General features: G+C 41.8%; 1 protein-coding gene across 1 annotated transcript; it reads left to right on the plus strand.

The window, feature by feature from the left end:
- Positions 1-1,292: 1,292 nt before the first annotated feature.
- Positions 1,293-12,099, plus strand: LOC140082831 (progonadoliberin-2). The gene is made up of 4 exons (XM_072126334.1): positions 1,293-1,490; positions 6,905-7,077; positions 9,518-9,601; positions 10,902-12,099. The coding sequence occupies exons 2-4, from the start codon at positions 6,940-6,942 to the stop codon at positions 10,935-10,937; spliced, it is 258 nt and encodes an 85-aa protein (XP_071982435.1). The 5' UTR covers positions 1,293-1,490; positions 6,905-6,939; the 3' UTR covers positions 10,938-12,099.
- Positions 12,100-15,282: the final 3,183 nt, after the last annotated feature.

The raw sequence follows: 15,282 nt of genomic DNA on the forward strand, positions 1-15,282 counted from the left end.
CTTATGACAATCCAACATTTTTAAAATCCAATTGTCACAGAGACCAAAAAAGTTCTGGCTGGGATTACAATGATAAAATATACAGTTCCAACTTACATACAAATTGAACTTAAGAACAAACCTACAGAATCTATCTTGTATGTAACCTGGGGACTGTCTGTAACTGAATTTCCCATGGTATGAACCTCGGCTGCAGGCGGCAGAGAGGAGCCTCATTATCCTGTCACCTGGCAGCAGGATGGGGGATGTCACGCTGTGTCTGGGTTACGGAGACCCCTGTGTACCAGGGCACACACTGCTGAGCTATCACATTCACCAGCGCAGCTTATCCTACAGAACGATGTGACACCAGGATGTGCCGTATTATACTTCATATAGTGTCATTCATACATTACCAATTGTGCTTGTTTTCTCACCTATAACAATAGAGAGTTCTGTCATTTTTATTGTAGGTCACAATTCACATGTCACAGAGACAGATACTAGAAAAAAATCCAGAAAATCACATAGCATCATTTTTTTTAAAAAAAATCTACGATTAAAACCAAGCAGGATATAAATGATTCTTAAAATTCTGAGTCATTATGATCAGGGGGGCATTACCAGTTCCCCTCCGTGCTGTAGCTTAAAAGGCTGTTTCACTGTCTACCTCTCCCTCCTGCTCCCTCGGCACTTTCTGCCTCTGCCTGCTGTATCTCACACAGCGGGAGGGGGAAGGGCTCCTGCACAGTGCTTTTCTGACTCATTAGCATATTTTTAAAAGCTGATTTTAAAAGGAAGGAGGCCATGGATGACAAATACGAGGAGATTACCACAGTCACAGTGCCCGGATCTATGAGTAAGTGTCCCCTCGATTATTTTCCAGGGGTGTAATTTAAGGGGGTGTGGGCACAAGAGGCGCACTGCTCGGAAAGTGTGCACCTTCTTTTTTTTTGGTGCAATTCTGTCCAGTTCCTATAATAAATGTGGCAATTTTTTGGTGCGGAGGACACAACACTGGTGCAGACACTTCATAAATACATGCGCAAGACCCAAAGACGGAATATTAGATTAGTGCCGGAATATTAGATCTGGCCCAATGATACTTTTGGTACATGTAACCAGGACACCAGATTCCGTGTCGGTAAATGTCATTCCATCACTGGAGTTTCGGATTTTGGAGCTGTTGGTCTCCTGTTTGCCTGGGATTCCTGCTCACACATCACACATCACACATCACACATCACACGTCTTCTCCGTCTATGAATGAAAACGGTTTCTTATTGTGGATCTAGAAGGGGATCTCAGAGCTGAACCCCCTCCCCTCGTCACAGGACGTGATGGGATGTGCAGGGACTTAGACCCGGCCGTGTCACTTATCAGACCCCACACGTCAGGAGAAGGCAGATCCAGGGAAATCATCCTCATCCCAGCGCAGGGAACCTATAAATACTGAGGGCGAGTGCTCACTAATCAGAGAAGTCTGGTGGATCTGAGGAGACATCTGCAAGGTAGGTACCTGCTCCCACCACTCACCTTACCCTAATGTCCCCCCATACAGGAACATGAAGCCGCTTTATTGTTAATCTCTTATAATTTTATACACATAGAAGAGCTGATTGTGTCATGTAACCATTTTGATTGTTATTTTGTCTTATATGTTAATGAGATCACTAATACAATGCAAGACGACAAACTCAGCTCTGCTACCTGTAACCTATCATTTAGAGATGAAGATGTGCTCAACGTGTAATTGGGCTGTTTGTTCTGTATATTTTGTGGACTTAGTTGGATTTGGTTGTATAGGGTTACATAACAAACTTAACTCTGCTATGCAGTCATCACTATCTTTCTCTTTGTCATTTTATGCATTATGACTCCCTGGAGATAGATGGAAAGAATAAACACCATCTTGACTCTGCTACATCCATACGTATAGCGCTACGTCTATTCCTCTGAGCTGTCTCGTGCTATGGATGTCATTTAGTTATTATTGCGTCAAATTCGACTCTGCTACATAGTGTCATATGTAGAGCAGAGGGGACTATGTCATGGAACATTTGGAGTCCTTTCTATTAATTCTTGAAATTAAATCAATTTAATAGGTTTTCCCCGGGAATTTTGGAAAGATTTTCTGAAAAAGCGCAGTGTATAATCATGAGATAAACTTATGACAACTCAGCCCTGCTGCTCTGACACGCTTAGCTCTGCTATATCTCACCACTTGCGTAGGTCACGACAAATACAATGAATGATTGTGGAATATCCCTTTATCTCTGCAGTATTAAGAGGATTGGTTAAATCCATTTTTGGGCTAAAGACAAACTCAGTACTGCTACATCTCGGGGTCAGATATGTTACTACACTGTTCCTGTGAGCATGGGGATAACTTAATAACTAATACATAGCAAGATAAGGACAGATAACAAACTCAGCTCAACTGTGTTTCCTCATAAACAGATACGACAGAGATTAATATGTCGATGAACTGTTCTATTTAGAGGCCAAATGACAAACTCAGCTCCACTACATTATCTTGGTGTTTAGTCCAGCACATGATATACTACTTTATCTAAATTTTTCTTCCAGTTTTTTTCTCGTTTTTGAGACTTTTTTTGGCGCATTGCAATTTTTGAGCCTTTTTGGGGACATTTTGAGATCTCCGCCGGACATTTGATTATCATCAGTCAGACACGTTTATCTTCTATTTCAGATGGGCAAATTGTCGCAAATGACATTTATCATTTCAAATAGTCTAAAATTTGCATAATTTTTTGGCGCAAAAAAAACTCCAGATGAAACCATAGTTAAGGAAAACTTAGAAAACGGAAAGAAATGACTTGAGACATTTGTGGGACATTTTTGAGACATTTTCTAACAAATGTCACAAAAAGATTACTGGAAAAAAAAAAATTTACACAAGTAAAAAGTGAGATCGATGAATGACCAAAGTAGCAGATAGAAAAAAGACAAAAACAAACCAAAACAAAGAGAGGCAAGATAAATGAGCCCCTCATAATTCCATGTCTCACAGCTCCACACACTGGAGGGGAGACACATAGGGGCAGATTTACTTACCCGGTCCCATCGCGTTCCCGTGGTGCGTCGTCCGACGAGGATTCGGGTCCGGCGCGATTCACTAAGATGTGTGTCCGATTTCCTGCATCCGTTGCTTCTGCGCCAAGGTCCGCCGGAGTTCACCTCCTTCTTCCTGCTGCATGTGAGTGCTTGATCTTGCGACACAAAACCTTTTTGAAATTTCGCGGTTTGTCCGAATCCATTGGGTTGTCCGACGGCCAAAATCCCGGGGCAATTCGGCGCAAAACGGAAATATTTGAGAAACCTGACGAAAGTGCGGCGTTCGGACTCTTAGTAAATGAGCCCCATAGTGTATAGATTGTAAGCCCATAGGAGCTTACAATCTATACACGTGCAGCTTATATACATTATAAGCCATTGCATTGTAGATTTGGGGGATGGTCCCTTATGAAGTTGGGATAGTCCACATACCATGGGGGGGGGGGGGGGGAATCTATAAAACCAATCCTTTAGTTTGCACTCACAGTTTTGCATTCACTTCAATGGAGGGTAACTGCCCATCATCACCGGTCTCCATGTATTATACTACGTATAGGACCATGCGACCCCTAAGGAGGGGGATCAGGAGGACAGGACCTGCAAATAATAGCTAAGCCTCGGATAAATTACAAATTATAGATGGCAAATATTTAGAAAGCTCCTTCACCAGAGGATCCGAAATAATCGCCAGATCTTCATAAAAATTCAGTTAGGGATTTTAGATCGGTTGCTGTAGGGTTACAAATACCATCAAAGTCTGGTATTACTACAGAACCTCAGCACCGGTGAGGATAAGTAATGTCGTGTATGTACACAGTGACTGCACCAGCAGCAGAATAGTGAGTGCAGCTCTGGGGTATAATACAGGATGTAACTCAGGATCAGTACAGGATAAGTAATGTCATGTATGTACACAGTGACTGCAGCAGCAGCAGAATAGTGAGTGTAGCTCTGGAGTATAATACAGGATGTAACTCAGGATCACTACAGGATAAGTAATGTCATGTATGTACACAGTGACTGCACCAGCAGCAGCAGAATAGTGAGTACAGCTCTGGGGTATAATACAGGATGTAACTCAGGATCAGTACAGGATAAGTAATGTCATGTATGTACACAGTGACTGCACCAGCAGCAGAATAGTGAGTGCAGCTCTGGGGTATAATACAGGATGTAACTCAGGATCAGTACAGGATAAGTAATGTCATGTATGTACACAGTGACTGCAGCAGCAGCAGAATAGTGAGTGTAGCTCTGGAGTATAATACAGGATGTAACTCAGGATCACTACAGGATAAGTAATGTCATGTATGTACACAGTGACTGCACCAGCAGCAGCAGAATAGTGAGTACAGCTCTGGGGTATAATACAGGATGTAACTCAGGATCAGTACAGGATAAGTAATGTCATGTATGTACACAGTGACTGCACCAGCAGCAGAATAGTGAGTGCAGCTCTGGTGTATAATACAGGATGTAACTCAGGATCAGTACAGGATAAGTAATGTCATGTATGTACACAGTGACTGCACCAGCAGCAGACTAGTGAGTGCAGCTCTGGAGTATAATACAGGATGTAACTCAGGATCAGTACAGGATAAGTAATGTCATGTATGTACACAGTGACTGCACCAGCAGCAGAATAGTGAGTGCAGCTCTGGGGTATAATACAGGATGTAACTCAGGATCAGTACAGGATAAGTAATGTCATGTATGTACACAGTGACTGCAGCAGCAGCAGAATAGTGAGTGTAGCTCTGGAGTATAATACAGGATGTAACTCAGGATCAGTACAGGATAAGTAATGTCATGTATGTACACAGTGACTGCACCAGCGGCAGAATAGTGAGTGCAGCTCTGGAGTATAATACAGGATGTAACTCAGGATCAGTACAGGATAAGTAATGTCATGTATGTACACAGTGACTGCACCAGCGGCAGAATAGTGAGTGCAGCTCTGGAGTATAATACAGGATGTAACTCAGGACCAGTACAGGATAAGTAATGTCATGTATGTACACAGTGACTGCACCAGCGGCAGAATAGTGAGTGCAGCTCCGGAGTATAATACAGGATGTAACTCAGGATCAGTACAGGATAAGTAATGTCATGTATGTACACAGTGACTGCACCAGCGGCAGAATAGTGAGTGCAGCTCTGGAGTATAATACAGGATGTAACTCAGGATCAGTACAGGATAGTGACTGCACCAGCAGCAGAATAGTGAGTGCAGCTCTGGAGTATAATACAGGATGTAACTCAGGATCAGTACAGTATAAGTAATGTTGTGTAGTGATATGAATGAAGCACTTTGGTGTAATAGAAACTCACTATGAGCACCAGCAGCCTCTGCCCGTTTCTCCTCTCTGCTGCTTACTACTGTCCCTTCATTCTCCATACACTTATATGCAATGGAACACCATCTGCAAGACAAATTGCGGAAAAATTTAGTCCGTGCACCAGAAAATTCAATATTGTGGTGCAGCAAACTAGACCAACTAAAAGGAGTCTTATGCAGCACCAGATCAATCATCCGGCATCAGACACCGGGATTATCTGGTGCAGCAGAGATCTGTCTATGTCTGCTCTAAGACCAACACATGTATAAACCTCCCCCAGAATGCAGAGGACTCCTGAGCTCCCTCTAGTGGAGGCTCCAGGAAGCCTTTATTGTAACGTTGTAATAGTCGCCCATTTTGGTCATGCCTGGGGACACTCACAATTGAGTACAGATGACAGGTCCCCTAAAGGAGTAAATTGCAATGTACACATATCTGTGTGATTGTAGAATGTGCCACATGAGGGTGAAATAATAGTCGTCAATCATAATAGAGAAAGAACAAAGGCTCCGGTAATTGCACTGAGAAACACTCAGGAGCAAAAGTGGTGACTCCATAATCAGCAATCAGCCGCCTGTACGAGAGGAATGGGCACACGCTGCAGGGACCTTCATGTCAGGACAAAGAAAAGCTGCAGAAACTGGAAGCAGATGTAGCAGAGCCGAGCGTGCTCTATGTGGTGTTACCCAGGACCACGTCTTATTCTATCCCATTGTAACCGTGCCATGGAGATATAGATGGAATATAACTTCAGCCCCGCTACATCTTCTATGATTTCTTTGCTTTTGGATTTTTCACATCACTGTCTGCAAAAAAATATTTAAAATCTACGGATACATCAGAAACAATGGGACAGTCTGCGAAAACGCCGCCGAGAAAAACTTTCCTTGGATGATGAAATTCTATCTATTCACAGGCACCACTAGAGGGCAGTAAAGAATTCACTATGTCCTGTGCACCTGAGCTCCCCCTACTGGTGACTGTAGAAACCAAATACTTATATGTTGTATAATGTTTGATGTTCCTTTTAAGAATCTTAGAATTTTACATTTTTCATCCCGATTTTAGATGTATCATATGGCAGCAATCTCACAAATGATGATATATTCAGTTATGGGCATAATAATGTCTCCACACTGTGATGTCAGCTCAGTCCTGGAGGTCATAAGGTGACGTTTAGGCGCCAGCCATGTAAGCGGAGGAATCCTGCATATGATCTATTATGTGGGGAGGTCAGTAGGGCCACAATTATATCATCCTGGAAGTAGTAATACATGGCTACAAGCCCCGATTCCCAGCAGTAGTAATGGTGTAAGACATGTGGATGCACAGACATACAGACGTAGCCAGCAGGTTTACGTGCAGGTAGGTAGGTTCTGGTAGGTGTTACTATATGCTCCCCGGGCAATATCCTGGTCACAGAGGACAAGTGTCTATTAAATAGTTGCATCCACCTGCTCGGAAATATTTAATAGATGTTTTATATTGATGATATTTTATCTTTCCAGACCCAGTTCTGTGAACTGTGACCATAACCAGACCCATGGCCCTCCAGAGTCACCTGGCACTGCTCCTGCTGGTCCTGATAGCAGTCAGTACACAGATGTCACACGGCCAGCACTGGTCCCATGGCTGGTACCCAGGAGGCAAGAGGGAACTGGATATGCCTGCTTCTCCAGAGGTATGTCTACAAAATACTGTATCTATCCTGTATATATGGACACAGCACAGCACTAATGCTTCTATCCTGTATATATGGGCACAGCACAATACTACTACTCCTATCTTGTATATATATATGAGCACAGTACTACTACTCCTATCCTGTATATATGGGAACAGCACAGTACTACTACTCCTATCCTGTATATATGGGCACAGCACAGAACTACTACTCCTATCCTGTATATATATATGGACACAGCACAGTACTACTGCTCCTATCCTGTATATATGAGCACAGCACAGCACAGTACTACTACTCCTATCCTGTATATATGGGCACAGCACAGTACTACTACTCCTATCCTGTATATATGAGCACAGCACAGTACTACTACTCCTATCCTGTTTATATGAGCACAGCACAGTACTACTACTCCTATCCTGCATATATGGGCACAGCACTGTACTACTACTCCTATCCTGTATATATGGGCACAGCACAGTACTACTACTCCTATCCTGTATATATATATATGGGCACAGCACACTACTACTACTCCTATCCTGTATATATGAGCACAGCACAGTACTGCTACTCCTATCCTGTACATATGGGCACAGCACAGTACTACTACTTCTATCCTGTATATATGGGAAAAGCACAGTACTACTACTCCTATCCTGTATATATGGGCACAGCACAGCACTACTACTCCTATCTTGTATATATGGGAAAAGCACAGTACTACTACTCCTATCCTGTATATATGGGCACAGCACAGTACTACTACTCCTATCCTGTATATATGAGCACAGCACAGTACTACTACTCCTATCCTGTACATATGGGCACAGCACAGTAATACTACTTCTATCCTGTATATATGGGCACAGCACAGTACTACTACTCCTATCTTGTATATATGGGAACAGCACAGTACTACTACTCCTATTCTGTATATATGGGCACGGCACAGTACTACTACTCATATCCTGTATATATGGGCACAGCACAGTATTACTACTACTATCCTGTATATATGGGCACAGCACAGTACTACTACTCCTATCCTGTATATATGGGCACAGCACAGTATTACTACTACTATCCTGTATATATGGGCACAGCACAGTACTACTACTCCTATCCTGTTGCCATCAGAAGGCTAATACCATCATCTCCTCCAGTACTGGGCTGCACATCTTGTATGTGTATGTGATAGGATAGTGAGTAATGTCTATGTGACACATTTGGTCGGTGAGGCCTGTCCCATCTCCGCAGCAGGATCTGCCTAGTAAACAGCGGGCAGGTGAAGCAGGATGATGTTCATGTCTAAGAAGAAGATATCACAGCAACAAACCATGTCTGAAGGGTGTAGACTCACACTAGCGGAACAAGCAGACAGGTTTTATTGGGCAAAAAAAGTTTTCCTGCAGCTTTTGTTAACCAGAGCATGGACATTAAACACAATACATGGGGGCACCACGAGGACTGGCAGCTTATGGCACCCTAGTCCTTCCCATATGCACCTCTGCACCCTGATACACCATGACTGCATGTGCTTTCTCAGCAGCTGCCTGACATTGGTTATTTGAACTAAATGTAATGTAGAAATAGACTGCATACGTCCCCTTGCTGGCGGCTGTGCGCTCACCCGGGCAGTACCCAGGCGTAGAGAGGGGGTGAGTGCCAGTGTTAGCGTCATTAATCTGTCCAGAGATAGACATGTCCTATCTTTGATGGCACCTCCTGCTCCGTATGCTTACCGCACCATGAACAGGGATAATACAAGTTTATGGCGGCCTTAAGCTAGCTGACTTTTTTCAGCAGCCAGCTCACGGCCACGGCCACGTTTGTGATTCCTTCTAACTCCTATCCATGGCTTGAGTCTGGCTTTAAAGAGAAACAGTCAGGTCAATTTTGTTGTGGTTTGGGGTCAAAAATCGATATGAGAAGGGGCGTAACTACAGTGGTAGCAGCCATAGCAGTCACTATGGGGCCCACAGTGTGAGGGGGCCCGGCATCTGGGGTATTGGGTGTGTTTGGTGTGTATAGATTGTATGAGTGTGTATATGCTGTATCTCTATGTATGGTGTTGTATGTTTGTGTGTAAATGCTGGCGCCTCCTCCCACACAAGATGCAGGCACCAAGATCTTCAGAGCAAGGTAAGTATAAATGTTTGGTTTTTTCATGAACCAACAGCAAAAACTTTACCAGGGTGATTTGGAACACAAAAGCACCGCTCCACAAGGACCTGTGCGTGGTTTAGTGTCCATAATTGCCCTGACAAGTTCCCTTTAGCGTTAATGGGACTGCAATACCAGACACAACCTATGCACATGAGGAGGCGCTGTTTCACCTCTTACAACCCCTGTAAGTTACATGGTCTGTTGTATTATTAGTGAATGATTGTGTGGGTTTTACTATATAACATGATCTCCGTTTTGGTTGTAGGTCTCAGAAGAAATTAAGCTTTGTGAAGGAGAGGAGTGCGCGTATCTCAGAAACCCCAGGAAAAACCTGTTAAAGAACATATTGGTAAGAATCACCGACAGGGACTTCAACTGAAATACTAAAAAAAAAACACCTCAATTGTGTATAAATTGCATCTGAGTGGGGTTCTCACTCCATGGTCCCCTCATGTCCCGGGTTTTGTGGATTATTAGATGCAATTGAAATGTATACAAGCAGGAGTAGAGTTGTTGCTTATAGACCAATCAGAGCTAAGATTTCATTTCTTCAACTGCTTTGGTAAATTGAAAGCTGTGCTCTGATTGGTAGCTAAGGGGACAAAGACAGTCTTGTTGTTAGGAAGGGTTGATAAGGCCTAATATCTATCTATCTATCTATCTATCTATCTATCTATCTATCTATCTATCTATCTATCTATCTATCCCATATCTATCTATCTATCTATCTATCTATCTATCTATCATCTATCTATCTATCTATCTATCTATCTCCTATCTATCTATCTATCTATCTATCTATCTATCTATCTATCTATCTATCTATCTATCTATCTATCTATCTCCTATCTATCTATCTATATCATATCTATCTATCTCCTATCTATCTATCTATCTATCTATCTATCTCCTATCTATCTATCTATCTATCTATCTATCTATCTATCTATCTATCTATCTATCTATCTCCTATCTATCTATCTATATCATATCTACCTATCTCATATCTATCTATCTATCTCATATCTATCTATCTATCTCATATCTATCTATCTCATATCTATCTATCTCCTATCTATCTCTCTTTCTATCTCATATCTATCTATCTATCTATCTATCTATCTATCTATCTATCTATCTATCTATCTATCTCCTATCTATCTCCTATCTATCTATCTATTTATCTATCTCATATCTATCTATCTATCTATCTATCTCATATCTATCTATCTCATATCTATCTATCTATCTATCTATCTATCTATCCATCTCCTATCTATCTATCTATCTATCTATCTATCTCATATCTATCTATCTATCTATCTATCTATCTATCTATCTATCTATCTATCTATCTATCATTCATGTAGTGTGTGTATACTACAAAATTGTAATTACTTCCTTTGTACATCTGTGCGGTGCCTAGCTATGCCTTGAAGAGAACCTGTCACAGTAAATTCCCAACATCCAGAGGTCCATTTGTAACTAGGGGTCGTCTGTAAGTCGGGTGTTCTTAAGTAGGGGACCACGTGTACGAGGAACTCCCATTCTTGTAACTAGTTGGAAAGAAAGTTCTGACGTCCTCCATTAAAAACTCTATTGAAAAAAAAATTTGTATGGTGACCCCCTGCCATTTTTTTGTCTTTCAGGCGGATGTACTGGCGAGACAACTGCAGAAGAAGTGACACGTCATACCCCATTAACCACACGTCTCCCCTCTGCCTCCTGTGTTGTTTTGAAGTCAATCCTTGGTTACCATTCCCCCTCGCTCACTCCGTGACCTGGCAACACTCCCCATCATGGCCACGTTTTATATCTACATGAGTTCCTCTATGCGCCATTTAGGATCCATTACTTGTAGCCGGGGGTTTCTTTACTGTATGTGACAGCTAGCGTCTTATATCCTGTGTTTTCTCATACGTTTTCGTTTTTTTTTTTTAGTTTGTCACATTTTGTATTTCCTGAGATTTTCATAGATGATTTCGATGTGTTTAGCTAGATGACATTGTGGGGTTAAAATCCTGAAATAATATCCACATGTCATAAAACCATTTTTGTTTGTGTCCGGTATCAAGTCTATGAATTTGTATACAATAGGTCAGGGGCAACTTTGTTACTTAGGGAGACATGTGAATATCACAACTTATATGAAGCAACATGAAAGTCTTCTGCACGACACTAGGGGGAGCTATTGAGCTTACTGCATACAAGTTTACATTTGAACTTAAAAGGGGTTTTTGGGCTGAGAGAGAGGTCATGAGTATCAGATCTATGAAGGGCTGAAGTGCAGTATCTGGGCCTCAATACGTAGCTGGAGGCAACACTGGGCAACTAATTGTGACAGTGACAGTGAATTGAAAGACCAAGACTGATCTAACATCCTGAGTATCAGCCAACAGTATCAAAAATTGACACCCTGCCCAGTAAACCCTTATAATGTAAAAAACAAGTGGTGGGCAAAACCCGCTATATTATGGAGGTTTATGATTGGTTTGCCACCTGGTGACCAACCAATGATCATGTCCCATTGTTGCCGCCCAAGAAAATAAAATTTTCATTTTTACACTGATTTAGACACAAGAGGGCTTATTTTTTGCGGGATACATTGTATTTTCACCATTTTAGGTACCGGTACACTTTTAGTTATTCCATTTAAAGGGTAAATGAAAAAAAAAGTTTGTGCACCCTTGCTTTTCAAACTCTCATAAATAAAATGTTAACTTTATTTTTGAGTTCATTATGATTACAGTGAAACCAAAGTAGGGATTTGTTATGTTTTACCACTTTAACTCACAAAATAACTGTTCTGTTTAAACAAAATAAATGACTTGTTTTTGTGTCACCTTATTCTGAGCTGTGCAAGAGCTTGTTTTTTTCAGGGAGAGTCGCAGTTTTCATTGGTGCCATTTTGGTTGTGAACACAAATTTCCAACCCCTTTTTAGACGGCAGGATTAACAAAATCAGCAATTTTAGTATTTCTTTAAAAATATATATATATTATTCATTTATTCCAGTTCGCTCAGAGCAGTTAAAACTTTTTTTTTTACATTTTAATGTGTATAAAGGGATTCAATTTTGTTTACATCTTTCCTTAAAGGACATTTACCAACAGGATGAAGGATTGTAAACCAAGTACACTGACATAATGTTTTGAAAGACTTTTTCAAAATTTTGCAAATAATCCAGGGACAATTCACACCTACGGAACCTGGAGTCCTCAGGCTCATTTGCATAATAAAAAAATGTTGTTTTGTAAAATCCAGGGCATAAGAAGCTAAAATAAGACCCTGCCAGAGGGGGCACACACCGATATGTCAGTGTGCTTGGTTTACAATCCTTCATCCTGGTGGTAGATGTCCTGTAATGAACATGGTCAGTAGAATAAAAAAACAATAGACTTTACTACATATTTTAGCAAACAGCTACATACATTTTAATAGTCCCTGACTATGAAGCCCCCAGCCTACACGTTATCACCCCAGAAACCCAACAAAACACATTCCTTGATGTATATGGCTATTATGGTGCATCACAATACAGTGGCCATATAGCAGATGCTATAGGGATCCCTTACCTTTATTTATATAGCGCACACAGATTACGCAGCGCTGCACAGAACTTGCCGAATCAGTCCCTGTCCCCAATGGGGTTCACAGTCTAATCAACCTACCAAAATGTTTTGGAGTGTGGGAGGAAACTGGAGGACCTGGAGGAAACCCACACAAAAACGCAGAGAACATACAAACTTTTTGCAGATGTTGACCTGGATGGGACTTGAACCCAGGACCCCAGTGGTTTGGCCTGGCGGTTACACATTGTATTCAGTAAACTCTTTAGTGCCCTCTGATGGTGATTGCAGGCAGCATGGGTTTAGACATGATGTGCACCAATTCCTTACCCAAAAAATAAAATATAAATGACTGAAGGCCTGACTTTTTCTAGCCTCTGCTGATCATTAGGATGGGCATCTCTATAACCCCATGTGAATTTAGAGGTGGCATATTCAATATTTTAATTGCAAATTCTAGAACTGCACAATAATTTGCAATTATTCCACTCCTTCTACGCCAGAAAACTAGATCCCAAGGTCCATTCTCATAAATACAATCAGGGGATTCAGCTGGAATGTTGTTACTTCTCACTGTATCTAATCCATATTATACAGATATCTACTATCCATAGAGAGGAGATGAATGACCTTTTATACAGGTAATACGGGGAGAGTAGGAGGAGCTACAGGTAATGAGTGCAGAGTAGGAGGAGCTACAGGTAATGAGTGCAGAGTAGGAGGAACTACAGGTAATGAGGGCAGAGTAGGAGGAACTACAGGTAATGAGTCCAGAGTAGGAGAAGCTACAGGTTATGAGTGCAGAGTAGGAGGAACTACAGGTAATGAGTGCAGAGTAGGAGGAACTACAGGTAATGAGTGCAGAGTAGGAGGAGCTACAGGTAATGAGTGCAGAGTAGGAGGAACTACAGGTAATGAGGGCAGAGTAGGAGGAAATACATGTAATGAGTACAGAAAAGGAGAAGTGACAGGTAATAAGTGTAGAGTAGGAGGGGCTACAGGTAATGAGTCCAGAGTAGGAGGAGCTACAGGTAATGAGTCCAGAGTAGGAGAAGCAACAGGTAATGAGTGCAGAGAGAGTAGGGGGAGCTACAGGTAATGCGTGCAGAGTAGGAGGAGCTACAGGTATTGAGTGCAGAAAAGGAAGAATGACAGGGAATAAGTGTAGAGTAGGAGGGGCTACAGGTAATGAGTGCAGAGTAGGAGGAGCTACAGGTAATGAGTGCAAAGTAGGAAGGGCTACATGTAATGAGTGCAGAAAAGGAGGAGTGACATGTAATGAGTGCAGAGTAGGAGGAGCTACAGGTAATGAGTGCAGAGTAGGAGGAGCTACAGGTAATGAGTGCAGGAAAGGAGGCGAGACAGGGAATAAGTGTAGAGTAGGAGGGGCTACATGTTGTGAGTGCAGAATATGAGGAGATACAGGTAATGAGTGCAGAGTAGAAGGAGCTACAGGTAATGAGTGCAGAAAAGGAGGACCTACAGGCAGTAAGTGTTGAGTAGGAGGGGCTACAGGTAATGAGTCCAGAGTAGGAGAAGCTACAGGTTATGAGTGCAGAGTAGGAGGAGCTATATGAAATGGGTGCAGAGAAGAAGGAGCTACAGGTAAAGGGTGCAGAGTAGGAGGAGCTACATGTAATGAGTGCAAAGTAGGAGGGGCTACATGTAATGAGTGCAGAAAAGGAGGACCTACAGGCAGTAAGTGTTGAGTAGGAGGGGCTACAGGTAATGAGTCCAGAGTAGGAGAAGCTACAGGTTATGAGTGCAGAGTAGGAGGAGTTACAGGTAATGAGTGCAGAGTAGGAGGGTCTACAGGTAATGAGTGCAAAGTAGGAGGAGCTACATGTAATGAGTACAGAGTGGGAGGAACTTCTGAGAAAAACTAACATGTTTTAGAGAGGAGATTAAATACTTATTCCTTGCAATAAAATGTCAATAAATTATAAAATAAAATCATACAATGTGATGTTCTGTATTATTTCTATTTTCTCTCTCTCACAGTTGAAGTGACCTACAATAAAAATTCCAGACCTCTCCATTCTTTGTAGGTGGAAAAACTTGTAAAAAATCAGCCTGGGGTCAAATACTTATTTTCCGCACTGTACATCCCTGTCAGCAGTAATGATGTCAGGATAGCTCGTTAATATTTCTGTTAATTACTGATAACATTCAGGCTGGAATTGCAGGGATGTGGCAGTGTCTTCCTGATACATTAGGATACTTGTATATGTATCTTCTATAGAGGCTTCTAGTATAATAGAAGGCAGGAAGATCCTGCTCCTTCCCCCTCACACATCTCTTTATGTATAATAGAAGAGAACCTTTAATTATCTGTTTTACCAGAAACTGTAGATTGTTCAGTGACCACTAGGGGGCACACAGGAGGTTGCTATATAACTTTTATACAATCAGAGCCTAAGCAACATGGTGCTGATACCTAGGCACTAGTGATGGGAATTCC

Source organism: Engystomops pustulosus, chromosome 1, assembly GCF_040894005.1.
Source record: "Engystomops pustulosus chromosome 1, aEngPut4.maternal, whole genome shotgun sequence".
NCBI classification, from domain to species: Eukaryota; Metazoa; Chordata; class Amphibia; order Anura; family Leptodactylidae; genus Engystomops; species Engystomops pustulosus.

Excerpts from the sequence above, each read along its gene's own strand:
- LOC140082831 (XM_072126334.1), top strand. The coding sequence starts at position 6,940 with ATGGCCCTCCAGAGTCACCTGGCACTGCTCCTGCTGGTCCTGATAGCA. Across the intron at positions 7,078-9,517 it reads ATATGCCTGCTTCTCCAGAG|GTCTCAGAAGAAATTAAGCT; the intron begins GTATGTCTACAA and ends TTTTGGTTGTAG. Across the intron at positions 9,602-10,901 it reads ACCTGTTAAAGAACATATTG|GCGGATGTACTGGCGAGACA; the intron begins GTAAGAATCACC and ends TTTGTCTTTCAG.